The 23299-nt window shown below is 42.9% G+C and overlaps 1 protein-coding gene across 2 annotated transcripts; it reads left to right on the top strand.

Annotated features, from left to right (window-relative positions):
* Positions 1–1375: 1375 nt before the first annotated feature.
* NAA30 (N-alpha-acetyltransferase 30, NatC catalytic subunit) lies at positions 1376–22768 on the top strand. Of its 2 annotated transcripts, XM_021534643.2 has the most exons (5): positions 1376–1432; positions 1730–2665; positions 10000–10123; positions 12142–12197; positions 19301–22768. In XM_021534643.2, the coding sequence occupies exons 2-5, from the start codon at positions 1733–1735 to the stop codon at positions 19436–19438; spliced, it is 1251 nt and encodes a 416-aa protein (XP_021390318.1). In that variant the 5' UTR covers positions 1376–1432; positions 1730–1732; the 3' UTR covers positions 19439–22768. The 2 variants fall into 2 exon arrangements, 1 of the variants encoding a protein (XP_021390318.1); XR_014955845.1 differs by lacking the exons at positions 1376–1432; positions 19301–22768 and adding an exon at positions 11484–11585 and having other exon boundaries at positions 1481–2665.
* Positions 22769–23299: the final 531 nt, after the last annotated feature.

The raw sequence follows: 23299 nt of genomic DNA, 5'->3' as shown, positions 1-23299 counted from the left end.
CCCAGGTCGGGCTCTGCTCCCAGGGAACAGGGACAGGACAACAGGACATACTCTTCAGATGTGCCAGGGGATGGTTAGGTTGGATGCCAGGAAGAATTTCTTCATGTGAAGGGTGATTAGACATCGGAATGGACTGCCCAGGGATGTGGTGGATTCACCACCCCTGAAGGTGTTGAAAGCAATACACGAAGCCATTCCAGAGCATCCAGAGGCAGCCACAGGGATGGGGAAGGGTCTGCAGGGGCCTCATGAGGAGCAGCTGAGGACATTCGGTCTGTCCAGCCCGGAGCAGAGGCCAGACCTCAGCGCACCCAAAGCTCCCTCAGGAGAGCAGCACAGGGCAGGGGCTGAGGGAACGGCAGGGTTAGGCTGGATATCAGGAAAGGCTCATCCCCCAGAGGGAGCTGGGCACTGAACAGGCTCCCCAGGGAATGGGCACAGCCTGGCAGAAGTGGGAGCTGGGACAGCGCGCTGAGGCACAGGGAGGCATTGCTGGAGTGTCCCAGGGCCAGGCGGGGCACTCCATGACCCCTGCGGGTCCCGCCAGCTCCAGACACTGCGATGGATGTGTTGATGGATGTGCTCAGCTGTCACAGTGCACCCAGGACATGCCTTCCCCATTCCCAGGGACCCCTGTGCCTGGGATCGGATAAGCCTGGTCCCTTCCTTCCTGCTCTGACGGGGTTGATGGATGACATTTCTCCCTCTCTCAGCCCCTAAACTATTAGGTTAACCCAGAGACACAAGGCCTTGAGGGAAGGAACATCAGGAGATGGGCAAAGATTCCAAAAGAGGCTCTCACCCCGATGTAGTTGCCCAGCTCTTTATTCCATGAGGTCCAGGGGAAAGAGCTGGGGGAAAGAGAGCGAACAGGAAGGATCGTGGCTTTATCTAGGCTCTGGACAGGAGGGCTTCTCTGGCTCTCCGCCAACCCCGCTGGGGCAGGACGGAGGGGACCAGGCTGATCTTGACCAGTCCCAGGGGTCCCGGGGAATGGGGAAAGGCAGACTCTAGATAAGGCCATGCCCCTTCCTGTTCGCTCTCTCTCCCCCCTCATCTCATGCATTAAACAACTTGGAGAAACACATCGGGGAATTGGAGCCTCTTTTGTATCTTCGCCCATCTCCTGATCCGCCTTCCCTCAAGGCCCCGTATATCTGGGCTAGCCTACTAATCAGGGGAGGCTGAGAGGGGAGGACATCACTCAGCCATCGGCTGGGCAGCGGGACCTCAGCGGGCTTTGCCCACCCAGCTGGACCCGTCCCCTGTCCCCGCCCCGGCTCCCTCAGGGGCGCCGGGCCCGCCCCGCCGTCGCCAGGCGCCGCCGCCAAGGGAGGAAGTGTCGTAGCGGCCGACAGGAACTGGCCGCGGGTTTTACGGCGGCGGCGGCCGCGCTTGGCGGCGGCGGAGCGGGAGCTGCCCAGACGCGGCGGTGAGTGGCGGCGGCGGCGGCGGGACCCCGGGCCCCGAGCGCTCCGGGAACGGCCCCGCCCGCGGGGGCAGCGGGGCAGCCGCCAGAGGGGCCGGCGGGGCGGCGAGGCGCGGCCCGGGCACCGTGCGTGCCTTTGTTCGCGCCCCCCCCCCCGCTCCGTTCTCCCCGCCGAGCGCGGCCCGTCAGGCCGCCGCGCCTCCCTGCCTCCCTCCCCCTCACACCTTCCCGTCGCCCCCGTTGGGTTTGGCGCCCTCCTCCTCCTCGTCCCCGGTGAGTTTGTGTCGGTCTCTCCCGTAGGATATGGCCGAGGTACCGCCGGGGCCTAGCAGCGTCCTGTCCCCGCAGGGGGACACGCTCTCCCCCTTCCCCGGAGGAGGAGGAGGAGGAGGGGGGGCTGCTTCCTCCTCCTCCTCCTCTGCCGCCTCCTATGCCGCCGCCGCCGCCGCCTGCACCGGCGCCCAGGACGAGGAGGCCGAAGAGGAGGAGGAGGAGGAAGAGGAGGGACCCGCGGGCGGACGGGAGCAGCAGCAGCGAGGAGGAGGAGGAGAAGGCAGCGAGGGCGGCAAGGGGGGCCCGCAGCAGCACCGCCACCATCACCGCCACCACCACCACCCCCCGCACCACAACCACCAGCTCAACGGCCTCATCAGCCCCGAGCTGCGGCACCTGCGGGCCTCCCTCAAGGGCAAGATCCTCGCCTCGGAGGCAGGGGTGGCCCCCGAGGGGCTGGAGAACAAGCGAGCCAGCAAAACAATGGGCTCCGGACAGCAGCAGCCGTCGCCCCCCAGCGCAGCGCCCTGCTCGTCCCCCCACGCCAACCACCTCCCTCCCCAGGGAAGGACTGCACCCTCTCCTCCTCCTTCTCCCCCAGCTAAAGGGGACAGGAGCCAGCCTGCTGCCACCACCGCCACTGCTGCTGCTAAGACTGCAGCCCGCAATGGGCTGGCAGGAGAGACTGGCTTGGAGGAGGAAGAGCAGGAGGAGGGGGATGAAGGAGGGGAGGAGGAGGAGTCCCTGCAGCTACTCTCCGGGTCCTTAGCAGCAGCCTGCAGTTTGAAAGGCTCGGGAACGGACTGTCAGCCCGAGGAGGACCTAACGATACGATACGTCCAGTATGAGTCAGAGCTGCAGATGCCCGATATCATGAGACTGATCACCAAAGATCTGTCTGAACCCTACTCCATTTACACATACAGGTATTTTATCCACAACTGGCCACAACTTTGCTTTTTGGTAAGTGCTGGAGGGAGCAGGGAGGGCAGGAGGTGGGAGTGGTTTGGGGCTGGGGTGGAGAGGATGGACGGGTTGGCGTCTGTGGAAATACGTCTAATAATCTTTTTGTGGGTAAGGCCAGGCTTTTTTTGGAAATACCTGTCCCTTTATGACCCGTGCAGGTACAAGTAAAGCATGTGCCCGAAGTTCTACATTTGTTAACAAATGTTTTAAATGGTGGAGAAAGGGTTTGAGCACAGGGCTAGGATCCAGGAATTCAGGGCTTCTAATCTTGGTTTTGACATTGACTTTTGTGACCTTTGGTAGCTCATTTTATGATTCTGTCTCAGTTCCTGGGCTTGGATTTGAAAAAGAAAGTACTTAGTCCACTAATGCCTTGTAACTGCTAGCTAATTCTTGCACAACGGCTTTAAAACTGACTAAAGCAGGGCTGGCACATAAATGTTAAGTGATAGGTGGAGAGGCACTGTGAAAGGCTTAGTAGACTTTTTGATCTGTGAGCTTACTTTGACAAGGACAAGTCCAGCTGTGTTGCTTTTACAGGTGTGAGAGTGCTCGCAGCATGCAGGAATTCTCACCTTGGCTCCCTGCACTAACAATTTTTAGTGTTGTATTCTTCTTACTGCACTATTGAAAGGCTGGTCTAGCTGTCCCCCTGCCTTCCTAAATGTTTAGCACTTTTTGTGTCTCAGTTGCACACTTTGAGGATGACAGTGCATCCACAGGTAAATGAAAGTGAGTAGAAGTGTGTGCATAGCAAGAGCCTACTGTGCTTGATTTACTCATAGGAACACTCACAGCTGCAAAACAGAACGTTTAGGGAGTTTGTGGCACTTCCTTGCTAAAGAAGATAATAAATTCATCCCTCTTGATGTTTTAGTTAAGGCTGGGCACCTCTCTGAAAGGTCTGATTAAGCCAGAACCAAGACACCCTTCAGTCCAGGGGTATCTCTGAAATTCTGATAGAATATGAGCACAAGAGGTGAGGCTAAGGGAGTCCATCTGGCCTTCAACTTCCTGAATGGTCCTGGTTTAGGATCTGCCAGAATTTATAGCAGGATTGATATGATTTATAGGAGGATTTTCAGAACTGTGCTTCTAAAACCCTGCTGAGGGAGTACAGTAGGATTACAGGAAGTTGAGCAAAGCAAAATGTTGACCTTCTGCAACAAAACAGAATATGAAAACATTGGAGAGCATTGTTGGATGCAAAGTCATGTTTGACATTACAAGGATGCTGATCAGAGCACAGTGATGGTCAAACACTGAGCTCTTCCTGTGACTGATTTACCTCATACTGAGAGTAAAATGCTCAAGAATTATAAAAGTCCATCCTATGAGCATCAGGTGTAGCCCTGCTAATGCCAAGACAATGTTGGATACTCTGAGATCACAATTTGTTTAGACTTTCAGTCATTATGGGTTTGGTTGGGTTTTTTTGTTTGTTTTTGTCAGGGAATAACTGGAGAATTTTGTTTTGAGAAGAGCAGTGACAAGTTGTTTGACAGGGAACTAAAACAGATTATTTCTAATAAGTGCATCTAAAGAGTAAGATATCACTCAAGGAAGAGAAAACTTATTTTGTAGCGACAGCTTCATTTTTTGATAGCCCTGAAGAATCAACAAAACTTTTCTTAAGCTCGATATATTTGCCATTTTTTGAAAGGTGAAACGATGTAAAGTACATAAAAGCATAGAGAATAATATATGGCTGTGAACGTCTAAAGCCAGAAAATTGTTATCTGCTTAATAATTTGAAGGTCTTGCAGCATGCTGAGTCAAATTCATGTGTGGGGGGTTGGGGTTTATTGTGACTGGTTTTAATAGTTTTTGAGGCTTGTTTCTTAGATGTTGTCTTGAAAACTTTCTGTTCTATAAAATATAATTTGTTCCTGCAGTTAATGGATTCCTGAACTACTTCTCTCCAATAAATTACTTTAAAATACTTAGCTTCAGTCAGGGACTGCATATTTCAATTAGCAAGAAGTGTCAGGATGGTGAACATGAGGCTTAGTGCCTGATCTCATAGAATCATTTGATGTAATGCATTGTGGCCCTACACCCTTCTGGTTTCAGGTTTTGGCTGGGTTTTGAGTGTTTTGGGAAGAGGAGTTAGCTTGTGATTTGATTGTATTTGGAAAAAGATCTGTAATTCCTTTGCTGAATTTCACCATCACCATTTGAAAACTCTTCCAGAGCACATTCACCTGTCTTCTCTGTGCTGTCATGGCACCTTTCCTTTCCTCTCCCTGTGAGCTGAAAGGACTGACATCACTGAAATTTAAGATGGGATGTGTATTTTCCCTAAATAATCAGCACTTGTCTTTTCCTGGTGGTTTATTCGGTGAACCATCTAAAACATAATTTCCCTATTCTGACAACACAAAGCTAATTTCTGGGGACATTATTAACTTTATTGCATGGATCTGAAACTTGCTGACTTTTGGTTTGGCCTTCCCAAGTTGCTCTAAGGGCTGGTGCAGCCCAGGCTGATGCTTGTTTTCCCTTTCTCTTCAACTCCCTCTTCCTGCCTTGAGCCAGCCCCTGTGTTTCTGTGATTTTGGGAGCCAAGGTATCTCTCTGACCAGCATATAGTTGTAAATGTGTGTGTATTGAGCTGTTTTAGGGTGATGCTCTGTTGGTTTAGAGCTCCAAATCTATTCCTGTAGGATGTCCCATGCAAGAGAAGAGGCACAGCTGGAGGGAAGGCAGAGGCCAACCCTGACTGGTCAAGCAGTGACCAGAGTTTTTCAGAGTCAGACCACTTCCTAACTGTACACTCAAAGAAGAAGTTAATATTCCATTTCAAAAGGACCTAGAGATACTGGAAGTCTAAAACCCCTGTTAAATTCAGTATCTAATTTGTCCACCTAACTGTTATCCCGACTTTAGGGGTAGCAGCTTGGGCATAGTGCTCAGTGGATGTGACACTGAGGTGTCCCACTGCAACAAGTGGACTGTGGCAAAGTAATAACATTTTCTTGCATAAACTTGCAGTGGAAGGTGTCCCTGCCCATGGCAGGGGGTTGGAACTAGATGATCTGTAAGGTCTTTTCCAACCCAAACCATTCTGGGATTCTGTAAAAACTCCCACTGTCTGGTTCAACTCATGTTTTGCCTGTCTTCAGAGGAGCAGGTTTGCACTGTGTATGAGGTGTGGGTGCCCAGTAAATGCCTGGTTTTTATTTATTCTCAGAAGCTCTGTCAGCCCAGTTTCTCCTCAAATGATACCCACTCCTCTGTCAAAAAATGACAGGGGCAAGGGACATCTTGTGTTTTATGTGAAGTATTTTTAAGCTATGTTACATCTTTGTGTCCCCAGATGGATTGTAAATGCATTTTCGACGTTGTAGCTTTCTTTTAAAGTGGTTTTGTAGCTTCTAGTCTTAGCAGTGCTAAAGTTCTGAAGCTTTCATTTCAGACTGATAAATTAAATATTTCAGAAAATTGTTTTCAAAATCCTTTAGCGTGGGAGAGGTGAGCTTAGGAAACCTTGCTCTGTGCCAGAGTTTGGATAAGACAGAACATAATAAAAGCCTGAGTGTTGTAACCTCTCCTGTAATTCACTGTACCACTCAGCTGCCTTTTAAGAAAAATCTAGAAAATCTATGCTTTTATTGGGCTCTTAACTTTGCCACTAGCTATAGCAGCATTTATAATTTAAACTTTCACAAGTTTAAAAATAACCTATTAATTCCATGTAAGTGGTTTTAAATGTGTTGTAAATCCTAAATGACTGCAGTTAAGTCTTGTTTTATACTAATGCTTTGCATTTTTTAAAATTGGATTTGATTCAAGAGGCTTGGTGTGTTGAAATTAAGACTTGTAAGACATCATCCCTGTTCTTCAGTTGTGGAAAACCTGGGGCTTAAAGGAAGAACCAGAAAAGTTAGGAGGTTGTCTGAGAAGTCTTCCTTGCCTCGTGGCAGACGTAGGAAGAAGAAGTTTTGTAGGAGAATTTGCAAACTTTCTATTCCAGTTTGGTTTTAGGAGTGATCAGACTTTCAGACAGTCTCTCACCGTTGGTGGCTCTGTGAAGATTGAAGTCCCTGCAGCACCTGAGCAGGTGACAGCAGCCAGGGCAGTTATTCCAGGGGCTGTTCCTCACACAGGAGGGAATTGCTGCTGTCCAGGTTCATGGAGGGAAGCAGAGGGAGGTGGTGATTTGCCAGGTATTGGGGGGAGCTGTGGTTGAAGTGCCAGTGAGGTTAAAACCATTACCCTGGGTGTGTCCTCTAATGCCATTCGGTAACACGATCCTAAATGTGAGCCAGCTCCCACCCAGCTGTGTCTGGGATACTTTGGGATGGACTTCGGTGCAGGTGTGAGAGGAAAAGAGCAGTGCAGCAGTGCAGGTTCTGCTGTGTTTGAATTGCAAAATATTTCCCTTTTGGGGTTGGTTGGCTGTTTTGATCTCCTTTAAACAAAATTCACAGGATCTGGATATTAAATGCATACTCAGACTGTGGCTGACAGACATAATGCCATCTTTGATAATGAAATTAATACAAATTGATTAATTCTGTGAAAAGTAATGTTCTTGCTGATTTACAGACATTTCTCTACTAGCTCTTCCAGTATATTAAAATTGCATTTATTTTAAGCATTTAAACTTATTCATAGGAGCAAAAATGATGCAAATATTGGATTTGGATTGATGCATGTTAATCCTGCTACTAATAACTTAGTATTGGAGTAAATATGATAGTACTCTGTGGAGTTTATAATATGTAATAGTGACTTAGGCTGAATTCTGTTTTTAGAAAATCGCATGTTTGGAAGTACTCTGGTATACCTGAAAGGAAAATTTGGCTTCCTTTGGCCCATGGTTATCTTTTCCTAAATGATATTGTGTGGGAGCTACTTTTCCTTCCTCCTCACAACTCTCCCTGTTTCTGTCTGGGTCTTTTTTATTTCACACAGTTTAACTTTCTCCAGGAAATTAAACTGCAAGGTTTCACATCACAGGTTAGGTTCATTTCCAGCTTTAGATAAGGTTGGAAAGAAGGATAAAGGAGAGGAAAGGCAACAAAAGCCCCTCTAAATAAGGTGGAAATGCAGCACTCCCTTTGTGAGTGGAACAGCTGTAGATTAACTGCCAGACTTACCTGCCTAAAGACAGAGAAATAGATTTAAGGGTTTGGAGAACTGGTAACAGAGTCATTTTTCATTCAGCTCTTTGGCAGCAGTGGTAAAACCAGTGGGTATTTGATTCTTTGATCATTAAAACAAAATTCTTTGCTGTTCATTTAGCATTTTAAATATATGATTCATGAGTATAACTTCTGAAAAGTGCCCTGGACAAAAAAGAGTTCAGATATGAAGCATCTAGATTGTCACTACTCCTGAAGCATGTTAAATAAAATATATATATATATATATCTTAAAAATTCTCCAGATAACTGTTAGGATCAACAGTTTGCACATTTTCACTTCAGGGCAAAGCACAACTATAACATGCTAGTTTGTGGTGTGCTTTTTTTTTTAGTGAGGTATAAGATTACATCTAGGTAGTCTGCATAATTATAGCAATGTTCTGAGCAGTTTGTCTGATGATACTCTTTATTTAACTCCCTGCTTTTCTCAGGTCTGAGCCGAGATACAGAACTTGCCTTGAGCTAAAACTTTGCATGCACTGCTTGATTATGGGCACATCTCCTCTTTTCTGTGGAATAACCTGTGTTTTGGAACAAATGAAAGACTGCTTAGAGGCTCTGTGTTTCAGTCCAGTTAGATCATGCTGCAGTTTTTGTTTGTTATTTTAAAAACCACTTGTTAGATTGTTCTGGGTTGTTCTTGGATACTGCTGAAATGTGTTTTCCTGCCAAATAAAAACTTAGCAATAGTTATATTTGCTTCAGCTACATTAGGAATGGGGTTATAATCGTGCTGTATCATAGGGCTTTGGAACTGCAGCTTGTACTTTTTTTGGCTGCTTCATTTCACCTTTTCTGCAGCTCCTGGTTGACAGCTGACTTGGTTAATAACCCAGCATCGAGGTGAAGATGCTCAAAGATTTGCTTCTTTTTGGGGTGAAGAGACTGTGCCTGCAGTATGACCTGCAGGAAGGAATCCTCTGTCCATGGAGCTTTAGCTACAAGCTGTGCACAAGGGTTCAGGAGGCTGAGGTTATACCACAGACTTTGGAGCAGTGAGCTCTGGCTTCACAGGTGGCTGCTCTGAGGTCTGGCAGTGCTGGCTCTAGCAAGTCCTTTCATTTGACATGTCTTAGGGTTGTAAATTTGGATTTTCCACAGCTCTTGTGCCAGCACATGCTTGTGCCAATCATGTGCTGTAGTCCTGGTTTAGCTGCTGTGCTTGAGCCCAAGGCTGGTCCTCTCTGCAGGTCTGTCAAAGGCTGTGGATCCACTCACACACCCATATGTAAAATGAGGTTCTTTTTATCTCTGCCCATCTTTCCTGAGTGCACAGGAATTTGTTTTCCCCTTGGATGCTGTCCCACTCTGCAGCATTACTCAGTTCTACTGCTGCAGGTTATAATGTCATTAATCCCTTCTGCTGCCTTATCCTTCAATTAACATTACTTAGTTTTCCTTTCTTTCATGGTAAAATTTTGGTGAACACAGTGGGTGTGCAAGTGGTTTGATGAGTGTTTGGGGAGGAGTTGGGTCCTTTCCTTTTTGGGGTTTTTCTTAATATTTCAGAGTGCCTACATCTCCTTGACCACGGTTACTGTGACAATGCCACTGGGATTAACTGCCAGTGCAAAACTCTTAACAAACGAAATCTCCCAATAGTTAAAATGTATGAAATTAACTGTGCTTTTTTGTTTGTTCTCCGGGTGTCATATGACTGAAAACGACAGTGTCTAAAGATTAAATGCAGCAACACTTTTCTCTGATCCTCTGTGGCCTTGACATTAAAACCAGACAAAAATTAAGCATGTTATTTAGCACAGCCCTTGTACAAGAAAATTCAGATCACTATAAAACAGGAATGGACATTTTCCCTCTGTAGAAGCCCATATGAAAGGGTAATTTATGCCTTAACCTGGTCTTTTATTTATTTTCCCTTTTTAATCACATGTGTTCTTACCTGTAGACTTTGTGAAATGATAATGTGGTTCCCTCCAGGAATAATTTATTGGTTGTTAATTGTCCTGGAACTTTACTGGAATGTAATAAAGCAATTGAGTCTTTTAATCTTAGTAATACTTCTGGAGACGCTTTCAAAATTTATATTGTTACCTTTTCATAGCTGTATACAAACAAATTTTCTGGGCTCTTTCACTTGAAAAATGAACTGGTTTACTGCTTTTGGTAGCACTGTGGATCCCAAACTGAGAATTCCATCCATGTATGTTTGTCTTTAAGGCCATGGTAGGTGAGGAGTGTGTAGGTGCCATCGTCTGCAAGCTGGATATGCACAAAAAGATGTTCCGCAGAGGTTATATAGCCATGTTAGCAGTGGATTCCAAATACAGAAGAAAAGGAATTGGTAAGAATAGCCTTTTTTGTTCTTTCTTCCTTAAATCCTCCAGCTGGCATAACTGTAGCTGTCATAGAGATTTAAGCTGAACTGAACTTCAGGACGTGGTGCTTTGTGTGTCATCCTTGCCTTACTCAACCTCACAAGCTCCCCAGTGGCTTTTCTGATTTTGTTAAAATAACCTGAAATGCCCTGTGAGGTTCCCACCTGGGATCTGATAAGGCTAAAAAGAAAGGCAGGCAGCAGCCCCTTACCTTTGCCTCCACCACTGCCAAATAGCAGTGGGAACTGCTTTGTGGTTTTATGTGTGCCCTCACCGCTGTATTTCCACGTTGTGTTCAGGCTCCTTTTTTACAGTGAACTTATTTCCTGACTTCCACCTATAAATTATGCATATATTACCCATCAGGGAGAATGTATGGAGCTCATTATTGTATTAATCAGGGAAGAAAAATAGCTGTGTATTGTTACTTGAATGATTGAAATGCAGACCTGTTTTGTTGGGAAGGTACGTGGTAAAGAAATCACTCTTGGCAGGGAGTTTGGCCTTTCTCATTAATCAGTTTTGCCCTGGTGAAGGAATTTTCATTCTAACTCCTGTTAGCCAAGTTGGCTTAATTAAATATCTCTTCTTATGGAACTTAATTTTTTCATGCTGGTTATTGTGAAATTACATTATGTAAGGTATTTTTAACTAAATGTAGATGTCAGCTCCAAAGCTTAGAACTGTGCTTCACCACTCATCCACACTGAACAGCTCATGCTTCTGTGATTAAAGACAGAAAATTACTTGCAATCAAAAAATACAGTGATCCATTGCAGAACGTACCATTGTGTTTGCTTTCTTCCAGAAAAAAAACTTCCAAAAAAACACATTACCATGGCTGTTCAAGCACGTGCAGATTTTTTCTTTCCCCAGTGCAATTCAAAAGCCATTGTTGGTTTCTGTAGTGGAGCAGAGGAAGAGGATACTGAGAAATCACTGTCTCTCCTTTCCTTTTAGCTGAGTCATGAAGGAGTCTGCCATAATTTAATTGCAGGTGCTTGGATTCAGAAGTAAATAAGAGCTAATGCTGTTATTATGAAGATCACTGCAAGACTTTTCCCTCACTTTAGTCAGTTTGTTAAATTAGAATTACATACATAGAATTAATCTTTAAAGCCTTGCTTACTTTAGCATTATATATGTTGACTTTTTCCTATATTTGCCACCTTGCTGTTTCTCAAAATGTGCTGTTAATTTGAAGATCTGCTTTAAATGTAGAACAGTTTTATCATCACATTCAATGAAAATCTTTATTGATTAAAGTTTTGAGAATATTTTAAAACATTCTGTAGATTCCTTGGGGTTTTTTTTCCTTTTCCATAGCCTTCTTATGGAAGTGAGATTTATGCAATTTCACTGAACAGCAGTTTTTTCCACTAATAACTTTGAAATCAACTTTCAATTTCACCCCAATTCTACAGACAGGTAGGGATATTACATTTGTAGAACTGTTGTGAAATACATGAAAAATAATTATTAAAAAATTAAACTAATGCTTGACTGAGGGGAAGGGATGGGCTTCAAGAATATTATTAGATACTAGCAAAACCAAATGGGAATGAGCCATAAAAACAGTGGTTTCATAAGTTCTGTTTCTAATACCAGTATTTGTTTTAGTAAGAGGAAATTCCCATGGAAGATGAATGTCCTTCAAGTACATGCCAGCAGATTTTGACTTTAAATGCAAGAAAAAGGAATGAATCACATCTTGGAAGGCTATATTTAACACCATGTTGAGCATAGCAGCCAGTTTCTAATATCCTTGTGTTACAAGAATCTTGCACTTGAGCTGAGTCTCTGGATAACTTCACAGATTATTTTAGTGTTCAAACTTGAGACTGCAGCTTGACTGCAACTCCTTGTTTTTCTTTCCTCCCTCCTTTCCCCAGGTGTCATGTCATGTAGGTAGCACACATTAGTCATATATAAACTGGCATTTTTGTTTTGCACTGCAACTCTGACACTGAAATCTGTGTTTCAGGTACAAACTTGGTTAAGAAAGCTATTTATGCTATGGTTGAAGGAGATTGTGATGAGGTAAGATTTTATTATGAAAACTTTCATAATGTAAATGGTTTGCACTCTCTTGCATGTGGATTCATTTCACAGGTTTTTCTTCTACAGGACTTTTTTTAAGTGGGAAATAAGTTGGTAAGAAGCTCCTTTATAATAAAAGGGAAAACAACCTCTAAAAGAAGTATAGCACAAATAGGAGATGGACTTCCTAAAATTGTCCTAAGTGCTGAAGTTCAGCAATTTACCTTGTGAAGCTTCCTCAGTCTTCGCTCAGGCCCCTTTTTCCTGCAAGGGCCCCAGTGTGAGGTGGAGCTGAGCAGTGGGATGAGCATGTCCTGTGTGGCCCTGCCATCCCTTCAGAGTAGAGCCAGGCACAGAACAGCGTGTGCTGTGCTGCTGCAGAATGTGGATTTATCACAGCCACTCATCAGGCTGTTCTGACACTGCACAGAACAGGGCTGCAGTGGGTTAGCACAGCAACACAGACATGCAGGGGGAGTGACTGAACCACTGGCAAACTTCCCTGCCCTACAAGTTGTAACTCTTTCACCAGATTCAGGTCCTGCTTTGCTTTTTTTTAAGTATAAATATGTACATAAAGCAACTCTATTGTTATGTGCCTTGTTTAACTTGTGAGGAGCTCTTCCTGCATCCTTCCATCCATCCTCCTTGACCAGGTTATCTGTCCCTTTAACTTCCAGCTCCTTGGCACAGTGCAGTTGTTCCTGATATGTGAGCACTGTCATTTCAGTGTGTCATAGTTAATGAGCCTTTGATCTCTCTGTTATCTCACTTCAGCTGCTCCCTCAATTGTCTCACTGCTCCCTCAATTGTCCCACTGGCCCGTGGGGAAGTTTCTTATGCAGAGCTACAATTGGTGGCACAGGACTTTAGGCACACACTCCAGTTTATTTTTCCCCTTGTGTTTCTCTTCCTGCAGCATCCCTGCCTATGCTCTGCCTTCATTCATTGGGAGATTTATTCTTCCTCTCAGATCCCTTTCATGCCTCTGCTTGCTGCTGTCTTCTTCCCCCTCACCTTCTAATTTATGTTGTAGTTGGGCAGTACAGTGCAGTGTGTAATTCTTTTAAGTTCTTTATTTTGACTTCTTGCTTCTATCCTGGTTTCTAAAATGCTTTCCTCTAATCTCCTTTACTACTTGCCTACACTGAGCTAATCAAGAAGAGGTTGGTTGGTTTGTTCTCCCCACTATGGTTTTGAGTTGATTTCCCATTTCTAGACTAGCCAAGATTTTGGAAAAATTGGTAAATACTTGAGGATCAGGTTTATAGTGTTCATACCACAGCTGCAAAAGTTAGATGCAGAGAAGGGAAGTGAATTGCCCACTGGATTAGAACTGGATGTTTCTACTCAAGCTCTGAGTTGCAGTAATTACTGTGTAATTTCTGAGTGTCTGTGTGCTACTCCTCATGGAAATTCATTTCTAGATTGGGCTGTCTAACAGGTGACCTCTAACAGTAACCTCTTCTGTGTCAGTCTTCTTCCTCTACCTCTGTCATATTAATCCAAGATCCCTTTTTCCTATTTTTTTATCTCCATAAACATGAAATAAATGTGATAAGTGTTGCAGGTCTGCAGTGAGGTCTCATTAAGTCTTAGTCACAGTTTTCCTCTCTGGTTCTGTGTAAATGCCAGGGGGCAGAGGGCATTTCTCAGATTCTGTCTATTCAAAGGCACTACAGTTCAGATTCCTTTGTGTGTGCTGGATGGGGGCAGCCATGGTTTTGGAACTGCTGTTTGTAGAATGATGATTCCAAACTCATCCTCTGCTTTTTGGGGGCTTTTGCACAAGCTGAGTCTTGTGCTGGCACTAAATTTTGAACTGGGAGCCCTTTAGGGAGCATGGAATAGAAGCAGTGTATTTTACTGATTATTTTTCTGATCAACTGAGGCACACCCACACTTATTTTTGTGTATGTTGTTCTTTAACACATGCAGGTTATCCACAACCAAACTTGTTTTCATGTTTGTTATTTTTTTTCCCTTTGCCACCAAGTAGGGTTCTTCCACATATGCAAAATGGTGTAAAATAAGGATGTTGGTTACTTGTACTATGTGGTGGAGTGCTGATTTTTCAGTCAGACCAGAATCTGAGAAATCTAACTAGGCACCCATAGAAAGCTCTGCCCAACTCTTGGGTCTCACCAGTTTTCACAGCAGTTGTCAGGAGATCAGTTTCTGGTTAATTGGTGCTTAAAGCTCATCAAATACAAAGTAGTGCATCACAATAATTTGGCTGTTTGAGGCATAGAAATAGTTTAATCATCCCTGCAGCTCTTAAAGTATTTTTCTACATCTTTTACTAAAATCAGAATCCTGATGAAAATAAAAAGATACTGGTTTCTGAGATAAGATGGAGTGCAATTAAAAACAAAATGCTATTTTCTGAAACTTGCTTGGAATAGGATTAAAAACATGAATATGCAGCTGTGGGTGTCGTGAAAAATTTCCAAAGGCTGCTTGGAAACTCTTCCCTTCAATCTAATTATGGAAAAGATGCAGTAAATAGACTTAATTTTAACAATTTGTGGCATATAATCTGATAAATGCCTCACTTTGTGTTGCTTCTGAAAGTATTTCAGATTTGGCTTTGGAGGTACCAGGGTTGAGTCCTGAAAAACAAAGGATTAATACAACACCACAGATGAAAATCTTGACAAATCACAGCTGATAGGTGGCATTTCAAAGCCTGCTGCAACATTCTGGTGTTTAAGGACATTTTTTTCCCCTGTAGGCTGTTTTAGTGGGAATAAACCAAGGCAGGCCTATGGAAAGAGTTGTTTACAGTGGTCAGCACCCTGCCTGAGAGGCAGCTTGTGCTGGGTGCAGTCTCTTCCTCAGGGGTGGGGAGGATTTTCTCTGGGAAAGCTGTGGAGTAAGTGAGGAGGTGAATTGAGTGGAATGGAATCTGTGTGCAGGGGAGGAGCTGGCCATGGAGCTGGCCATGGCCTACATGAGAATAGAAACCAGGGAAGTGATCTGCTGTTGGGGGTGGGTGCTTGAGCCAGAAATAACCTTCAGGCCTGGAGAAAGTACTCACACAGCAGCTTCCAGCTGGAGTGTCTGCATATAACATTACAAAACTTAGGCATCTCTGATTTCTATTTGGTTTTTTTACCTTTGTGACTTTCTCAGGTATTTGATCGTGGATTCAGATATTTGGGGTAGTGAACTGTACTGAGCTGAGTTTCCAGTGGGTCACAGTGATTTAGGATAACTATGGGCTGGTTGCATAGAAAAGGTGAACTATGGAAATTAATTTAAATGACACACCCATTAGTGTGGTCAAAAACCCCACACTAAATCACCCAGAAGTTCCAATGGGAAGTCCCATGAGAATCTGTGGTTCCTTTTCATGTTCTACATTTTTGCTTAAAAAAAGTTTTTCAAGTCCCATTTACTGGAGTCTTATTGTCATTAGTTACCATTACACTTCTTATTACTGAAATATTATATTATTTCAGTAATAGAAGTGAATGGATTGTATGCAGATTCCTCAGTCATTTGTTACAGATGAAAAACCTGCATATGAACAACTCCTCCTTTCTAATTGTAATTAAGGGATGTAACAGTTCCACAGGATGGTCTTCAGCTACAGAGTTTTGGGAAATTGCTTGCCAGCAAAAACAGTGCAAAAAGCAGCCAGACACCCACCTCGCTGCAGTCAGCACATGCTTTTCTTTTTTAAACTGGAAGAAAAATACTTCCAAAACTTTGGAGCTGAAAGTAGAACTATTCACCTTCTGTAACAAATGACTGAAGAATCTGCATACAATCCATTCACTTCATATTACTGAAATAATACAGTATTTGAGTAATAAGAAGTGAATAAATTGGTAACTAATGGTAACTAATGACAATAAGACTCCAGTAAATGGGACTTGAAAAACTTTTTTTAAGCAAAAATGTAGAACATGAAAAGGAACCACAGATTCTCATGGGACTTCCCATTGGAACTTCTGGGTGATTTAGTGTGGGGTTTTTGACCACACTAATGGGTGTGTCATTTTAGTTCAGCACCACACTAGTAAAAATGAAATGTGTATTTTTATGGAATCCTATTTGAAATCATTACATTACTGATATTTTTAGTTTCTCCTTAGTCTACAAAACATAAAAAGTATGAACTTTAGATTTTGGGTAGTGCCTGTCTTTAAAAGCTAAGGCAGTTAAATTGATTAAGGACACTGGACAGGCCCTCATAACTTGAGTCTGATGACCTGTCAGACTTTAAAGTAAGAATAGCAACCTCCTCTGAGTGCTGAGAGGACTTTTTTAATTTTATTTGGCTGTATTCATTCTATGACTTGGGTTTTAAACTTGAGTTTTGGAGTTTGAGCTGAAGAAGCAAGAAGGCTTGACCACTCCAGTTGGCTTCAGTTCAGGAATAAATTAACAAGGAACAAGGAACATTGCACTCCGCTCTTAATATAGAAATCTTTTTGCTTCTAAACCTAGTTAATATTAGAGTTGAGCTAAAATGTTCAGTTTATTAAATGTAAGATAAAAGAGAATGTCACAACCTTCAGAAAGTTGCAGCTTGAGCAGCAAATGCTGTTAAATTTCATCAGAGCTTTGCTGCCCTTCGGGGGGATGTTGCTGTATTATCAGAGGATTTAACAGGCATATGTGTACAACAAAATTGTCCCAGAAGAGCAGAAATAAATGTAACAATTGAAGGTTTGGAGCTTGATTGAAAATCTCACACAGGAAGAGATACATTCTTCACTGAAGGAAGCTAATGAAATTGAATAAAATATGCCTGTGTTTCCTTTTCAGATAACAGAAACATGTCTTCAGCTGCAATATGTTGAGATCAGGGAATTACTTTTCATTGTGCTAAGACTTCCTTAGAAATACCAGAGCAAATCTCTTGCATTTGCTTTCAAGATGAGCATGCACTCAGGTAGTGGGATTCGAACAAACCTGTATTTCAACATTTAACCACTCCCTTCAGCTCAATCACCTGCAGTGCTGGAAGTGTTTTAGCATTGCCAGGTGTTGGTGCTTGCAGTTGAACAGAGTTGTTACATCACTCTGCCAGGTTACTGAACCATTGAGAGAGTGAATGCCCTTGGTAGCTGAGAGTTCAAATAAATAATCCTCTGCACAGGTCAGATTCCTTCTTTGGCTTCAATGTTTTGTTTAAATTGGAGTTAAGGAGTTGTACAATGTGTAGAAAACAGCCCTCTCCAGCTAAATGATGGTGCTTCCATAATTTCTTACAGATTAATAGTTACCCATTTTAATGGATGAAGGATGTTAGGAGTGCTCCATCAGCCCACAGGACTTGCTAGTAATGTTCTGGGAAGTGCCAAACAGAGAAATTCAATCTCTTATTCTTGTCACAAAACTAAGAATTGAATTAGGTTGTCTTAAGCGTGCAGCTTCAAAACTGCCATGCTGTAATTTAAGAACTCTGATGATTAATATTTCAATGTGTGACTCTTTCTTTCTTTCTGTAAAACTGTTTCCAAGTCTTATATTTTTCATTGGGTTGTTATCCTCAGCTTCACTGTTGTTTTAACATCCTTACACTGAGAAACACAGGTGGAATTGCCCATTGGAATGTGGCAGCCAGTGGTTAGACTGGTCACCTCCAATAAGATTTAAAAATCCTTTTAATGTATATATTTGACTCAAGTTTCAGGCCGCTCTAGCCACTGGCTGCCTCCCCCTTTCACACTGACCTAGCCACTCTTCAGACTGCAGAAAACAAACCCTGTGGAGAGAAAAAGGAAACGTTTTCTGCCAGGTGGCTTTGGAAGGAGCTCAGGAACCAGCCTTGAGAGCTGGCAGGAGAGGCCAGGGAAAAGGGAGTGGGAGTGTGTGCCTGAAGGAAGGGAGGCCACAGAAGCCATAAAATAGATGGACTTTACTGTTCTACAAATCCAGGCTGGTATTTTGGTCCTGTATTTTCATTCTATGGTCTTTCTATGGTGACCTTCAGCTGCTGTTTAATACATGTCCACTGTCAGGGGGTGTGTAGAGACCAGGCTTTGTTAGTTGAGCCTGTGGTCTTGCTAACAGCAGAACCTTAAATAATTGAGTTGGACACCAGACAAGAGGAAGAATTAGGTTTTATTATGTGGAGGTGATGCAGGGCTTGTCAGTTATGGCAGAGCTCTGGTCAGTGCATGTGGAGAAAAGAGAAACAATTCTGAAAAATTCTGAAGTTTTGTGATTAATGTCTTGTTAAGGCCAGAATAGTTTGGGGTTTTTTTGCCTGTGCTTGACAATTCTGAGGCAATTTTGACTCTTAATTTGGACCACTCTTGGGCTTGGGTTTGGTCTGAGTTATTTCTGACAGGTCTTTCTGCAACTGGGATCTTACCAACAAAGGGGGAAAAATATGGAAAACTCTCTTTTATCTTCTGGTGTGCACTGTGATTTGGATTTAGGGTATTTGCTGATACCCAAGCTGGATCAGGCTTGGAGCAACCCAGGATATTGGAAAGTGTCCCTCCATGGCAGGAGAATGAACTGGATGATCTTGAAGGTGCCTTCCAACCCAGACCACACTATGATTCTTGTGTTGAGCACAAATATTGACTGCAAATGTTGGGTCTGACAGTTGGTATCAATTCAAAGCTTTTATCTACATCTATCTGCAAGGAATCAGGGGTCAAAGATAATAAATCATTAAATCCTCATGTGCCAAGCTCTTGTGACATGCAGAAGTACAGTTACTCATTCAAAGTATGTTTTGGACCCTAACCTGTCTGGTAGCTTGGGTTTTGGGGGAGGATGTTGGGAGACAGAGGATGTTTGGGATTTGTTTGTTGATGTGTTTTTTACCATTGTTACAAGGTGGTGAATTGAAATACTGTTTACAGCCAATAACTAAAATCTTGAATATTGTTTACAATTACAGTTGTGGATGAACTGCTATATTATGTTTTTTTTAATGTGGGAATGGATGCTTAATGTGGAAATATTGCTTAATTAAGTAAAGATAAGAAGAAATTAATTCCATGCATTGCTAACAAGCATACCTTTAAATAAAACCTTGGGAATTGGTTCAGCAATCGTGTATTGCAACTGCCGACTAACGCGACACGCTTTTTTTTTTTCTTTCTTTTTATTTCTTTTCTCCCTTAAAGGTTGTATTGGAAACAGAAATCACAAATAAGTCTGCTTTGAAACTTTATGAAAACCTTGGTTTTGTGCGAGACAAGAGGCTGTTCAGATACTATTTAAATGGAGTGGATGCACTGCGTCTGAAACTGTGGCTGCGTTAGGAGACCCCATCCCAGCCAGCAAGCGACGTCCCAGCAGCGCAGAGTTGTCCTTTGCATGCAATGCAATTTGTCCCAAATTGCTTTGCAAGGTGGACTTTAGTACTTTCCATGCAGCTCTTAAACCTGTCAGTGTCCCATTGAGTGTCGCACACATTCGTTGCACTTTGGCATGGCGCATTTGTTCCGAATTAAAGCCGATTGTCTCAGACTCCGAGTCCTTTTGGTACCAGCCAGATGTGCCAGGTGATAGCCAAGATATGTTCATTCATTTGCAAGTCTGCTGACTCTTTAGGACATCCACACACTTGAACGTTTGATCAGAGAAAGCCTGGATGGGAACGCCGCTTTTGGTTCCCGAAAATTCAAAATAAAGCCAATGTAGATTGTAAAATTCTATAAGTATACTAACATTTCATACAAAAAATTGCCATAGTTTTCTGGGGAAGAAGAAGAAGAAAAAGAAAAAAAAAGGCTTCAATTTTAGGTTTTATTTTTCAATATTGAATTTTTCCATTCTTAAATATTGGTACCTCAGTGATTAGTGAATGAAAAAATGTATTGTAGGGTGGGGTGTGTGTTACAACGAGTAACCATTAAATTGCGTCTGCCAGTGCCTGTATAGATAAGTATATTTGTCTTCACCTCTAAGTTTGGAGTGCATGCTTTTATTCTTTTACTTTCTTCAGTTGTCTTTGCAAGGAAAAAAAAAATCTGCTTTTATTTAAATTCTGGATTTGATAATAAATTATTTCAGATTTTTATAATTCGGATAGTTCTCCCAAACAAGGGTTTGGAAGGCCCTTCTTACAGCAAGAAGTGTAAGCTATTTTTGAAAACCTTGAGTAGCTGCTAAAAGAACCTGGTGGCACCAGTGAATCTCTGCTGGGTTTGGATGCACTTTTGTCATTAAAAGAGTGAGGGACTTCTTTTAAAAGAAGATATAGAGAATTAATGTAAATTGGTATGATTTTTATTTAATCAAAATTATTGCTAGAAGCTCTGAGAAACAGCTATTTTAAGATAGTTGGAACGATTTTTTTTCAGATTCAGATTGCTTTGCTTCAGTGTTCTAAAATGCTTCAATCTTTGGTTCTTGGTCTTGGAAGTGAATTTCAAGATTTATCGTACTCATTTTCAGCTGGTCTAATTTTCTCAACTTACATGAGCTAAATTATTGGGGAATTTTTTCCCCTCTAAAATCAAAGCAGCGGGGAAGGAATTCTGTCTCTCTTTCTTGCATTGTCTTGCTCTGTTTTTTTTCTTTCTTTCTTTAATTTGGCTTACATAGGTTTTACCAATACCCATCAATTTTTTCAGCAATGACAGCGTCGAGGCTTTCTTGTTCCGTGTGATTCCATAGCCCAGGTCTGTGAATCAGTTGGGTTGAGTTTTTTTTGTGGGTTTGTTTGTTTGTTTTGTGGGGGGCTTTTTGTTTGGTTTTTTTCTTTTGTTTTGGTTTTTTGGGGGGGTTTTGGTTTTTTTGTTTTGTTTTGTTTTGTTTTCTGAAAGACAAAAATAAAGGTATTAGGTGACTTGTGGAAGCACCTCTAAAATCACAGATCTCAAAATATTCAGAGTTGGAAGGGACCCACCAGGATCAAGTCCAGCTCTGAGGTCAATGGTCCTTACAGGGATCAAAAGGATGAACTCATGGAATCGAGCAAATTCTTCAGATTTGCCTTACTACACTTTTTTTTCCCTTTATAGGGTTTGATTTGAGTTGTGGGGTTGGTTTTGGGGTTTTTTTGTTTGTTTGTTTGTTTTCATTTTTACTAATTACTGTACACTAAAAACAAAACCAACCAAACCCCTACCTCCAGTATCATTTGGAAAAGAGCCCTGTGCAGGAAAACTGGATTTGAGCAAAGCCGCCTTTTGCACAGACCAATCGCACATGGTGATGGAGTTTCGTACCATGTACAAATCATGAGTTGTATTTGAAAATAAAGATTTTTAATGGAAGTTGGCCCTGCTGAGTTTTCTGCTTGCAGAGACCATCTGTGCTGTCAAGGGGATCTGTTCCCCTCAGTAAAGAAAACTCATTAAAAGGGTGCCCAAGACAAAATGTTGGGAGTGGGGTCTGTTACTCCCAGGACATGCTGGAGCTCAGCCTAAAGTTTGTGTGCAGCCACTGCTGCCTTGTGACACCATAAAACCTCTCGTTACCCTGCTCTCTCAGGGCTGCCAGTTTTTCTGGGTGGCTTTTCAGCAGTTTTGGTCAGTGTTGAGATTTCAAGTGTTGGTAGCAAATCCCTTGAGGCACGTTTCCCTCAGCTGTGGTCCAGGGACTGCCCTGGAGCTGCATCAGGGAGGTTTCAGACCTTGCAAGCAGCTGTTGGGCTTGATTCACAAACTGCAAACTGGGCTGCCTTGTGTGTCTTGCTGGGGTTTCAGTGTGCAAAGCCAGACAGGCAAGTTTTCTATTGGTTAATATTTAAGCCGTGGGTGTCTTCAGATTCAAAAGCCAACTGGCAAGTGAGCTGAAATCCCTCCTCACTGCCAAAAAACATCCCTTTGGAGCAAACTTCAAATACAATTCTGGTTGGTTATTGTAAGAAGTGGTTGCTGCCGTGCCTGTGTTGAAAATACAGAGCAAAATAGGTGTAGATCTCTTTTTTTGTTTTTCAAAGAGCATGTGGCCTGAAAGGTTCTGCCGTGGCTGCTGTGTCACAGGGTTCACTGCAGGAGACACTGAGCTGCATGTGCTGGGTCCTATCAAACAGATTTGTTCTCTGTGCTGCTTGGGATTAGGAAATCAGGTGGGAAGCCTTGAATTTGCATAGGTTTTCAAAAGGAATCTAGCAAGGAAAGGTTGGTTATTTCTCCTGTCTGTTGCTAAACACAGTTCTCTCCCCCTCGCCTTTTTTGCATTGACAAATCTAACTAAAGAGTTGATGGCTTTTATATTTAAATTTACCCAAATGTTGCTACTGGCTGACATGTCGGTCTGGATGTTTGCATTCATTATGTTGTTTTTTAAGAAATTATCAGGTTCATCACCTTCAAGGCATCATCAGATTGGTGTTGCAGAGTATGTCAGACTTTTTCAGGGCACTGCAAGACATTGCTACAACTCAGTGCTGTGTTGAAAAAACTTCAGGTCTTGTATAAACATTACAACCTATGTTGGAGTTCAGGTATCAGGTGGGCATCTAAGAAAATAGCAAGTGTATCTCAAAATACTGGACTGCTGTTTCGAGTGGATTATATTCTTCTGTCCCTTTATCCTTTTTGATGAGAACAAAACCAGTGGGGTTACGAAATGTACAAGTTGTCTAAATACAATGCAGTCAAATAAATGGTTACGTTGTTTATCTATTTCCTTTTCAACGGGAATGTTCCAATGGTTGTTTTGCTTTGTCTACAAAATACAAATACACACTTGCTCAAGGCCAGGCTGGATGGGGCTTGGAGCAACCTGGACCAGTGGAAGGTGCCCCTGCCCATGGCAAGGGGTGGCCTTGAAGGTCTCTTCCAACCCAAACCATTCTGGGATTCTCTGAAAAAGAAACAGTGGGAAAATTTTTACAAGAGAGAACTGTCTATCATGTCTTGGTTTAAAAACTGCCATGCCTGTGTCAGGGGCATCTTGAATATCATTTTCCTGAGCAGTGTCACAGCTGAACTGAAATGGGTCCTTTTTTATGGTTGTTAAGTCATGGCTAACACAGACACTGGATTTTCCTGGAAGGTAAGGAGGGGGTTTATTATATTGGTTGCAGGTAAGCAAGAATTGAGAGCTGCTTGCAGCCCTTGCAATGCTGACAACTCTTTAAAGCACACAGAGGAGTCCTGTGTGTACTTGGGAAAAATGTACTTTTAAAATCCTCTCCAAGTACTTTCCATGTACTTTGAGCTTTA

Source organism: Lonchura striata, chromosome 5, assembly GCF_050655825.1.
Source record: "Lonchura striata isolate lonStrDom1 chromosome 5, ASM5065582v1, whole genome shotgun sequence".
NCBI classification, from domain to species: domain Eukaryota; kingdom Metazoa; phylum Chordata; class Aves; order Passeriformes; family Estrildidae; genus Lonchura; species Lonchura striata.
This window is presented reverse-complemented; position numbering and strand designations above follow the sequence as displayed.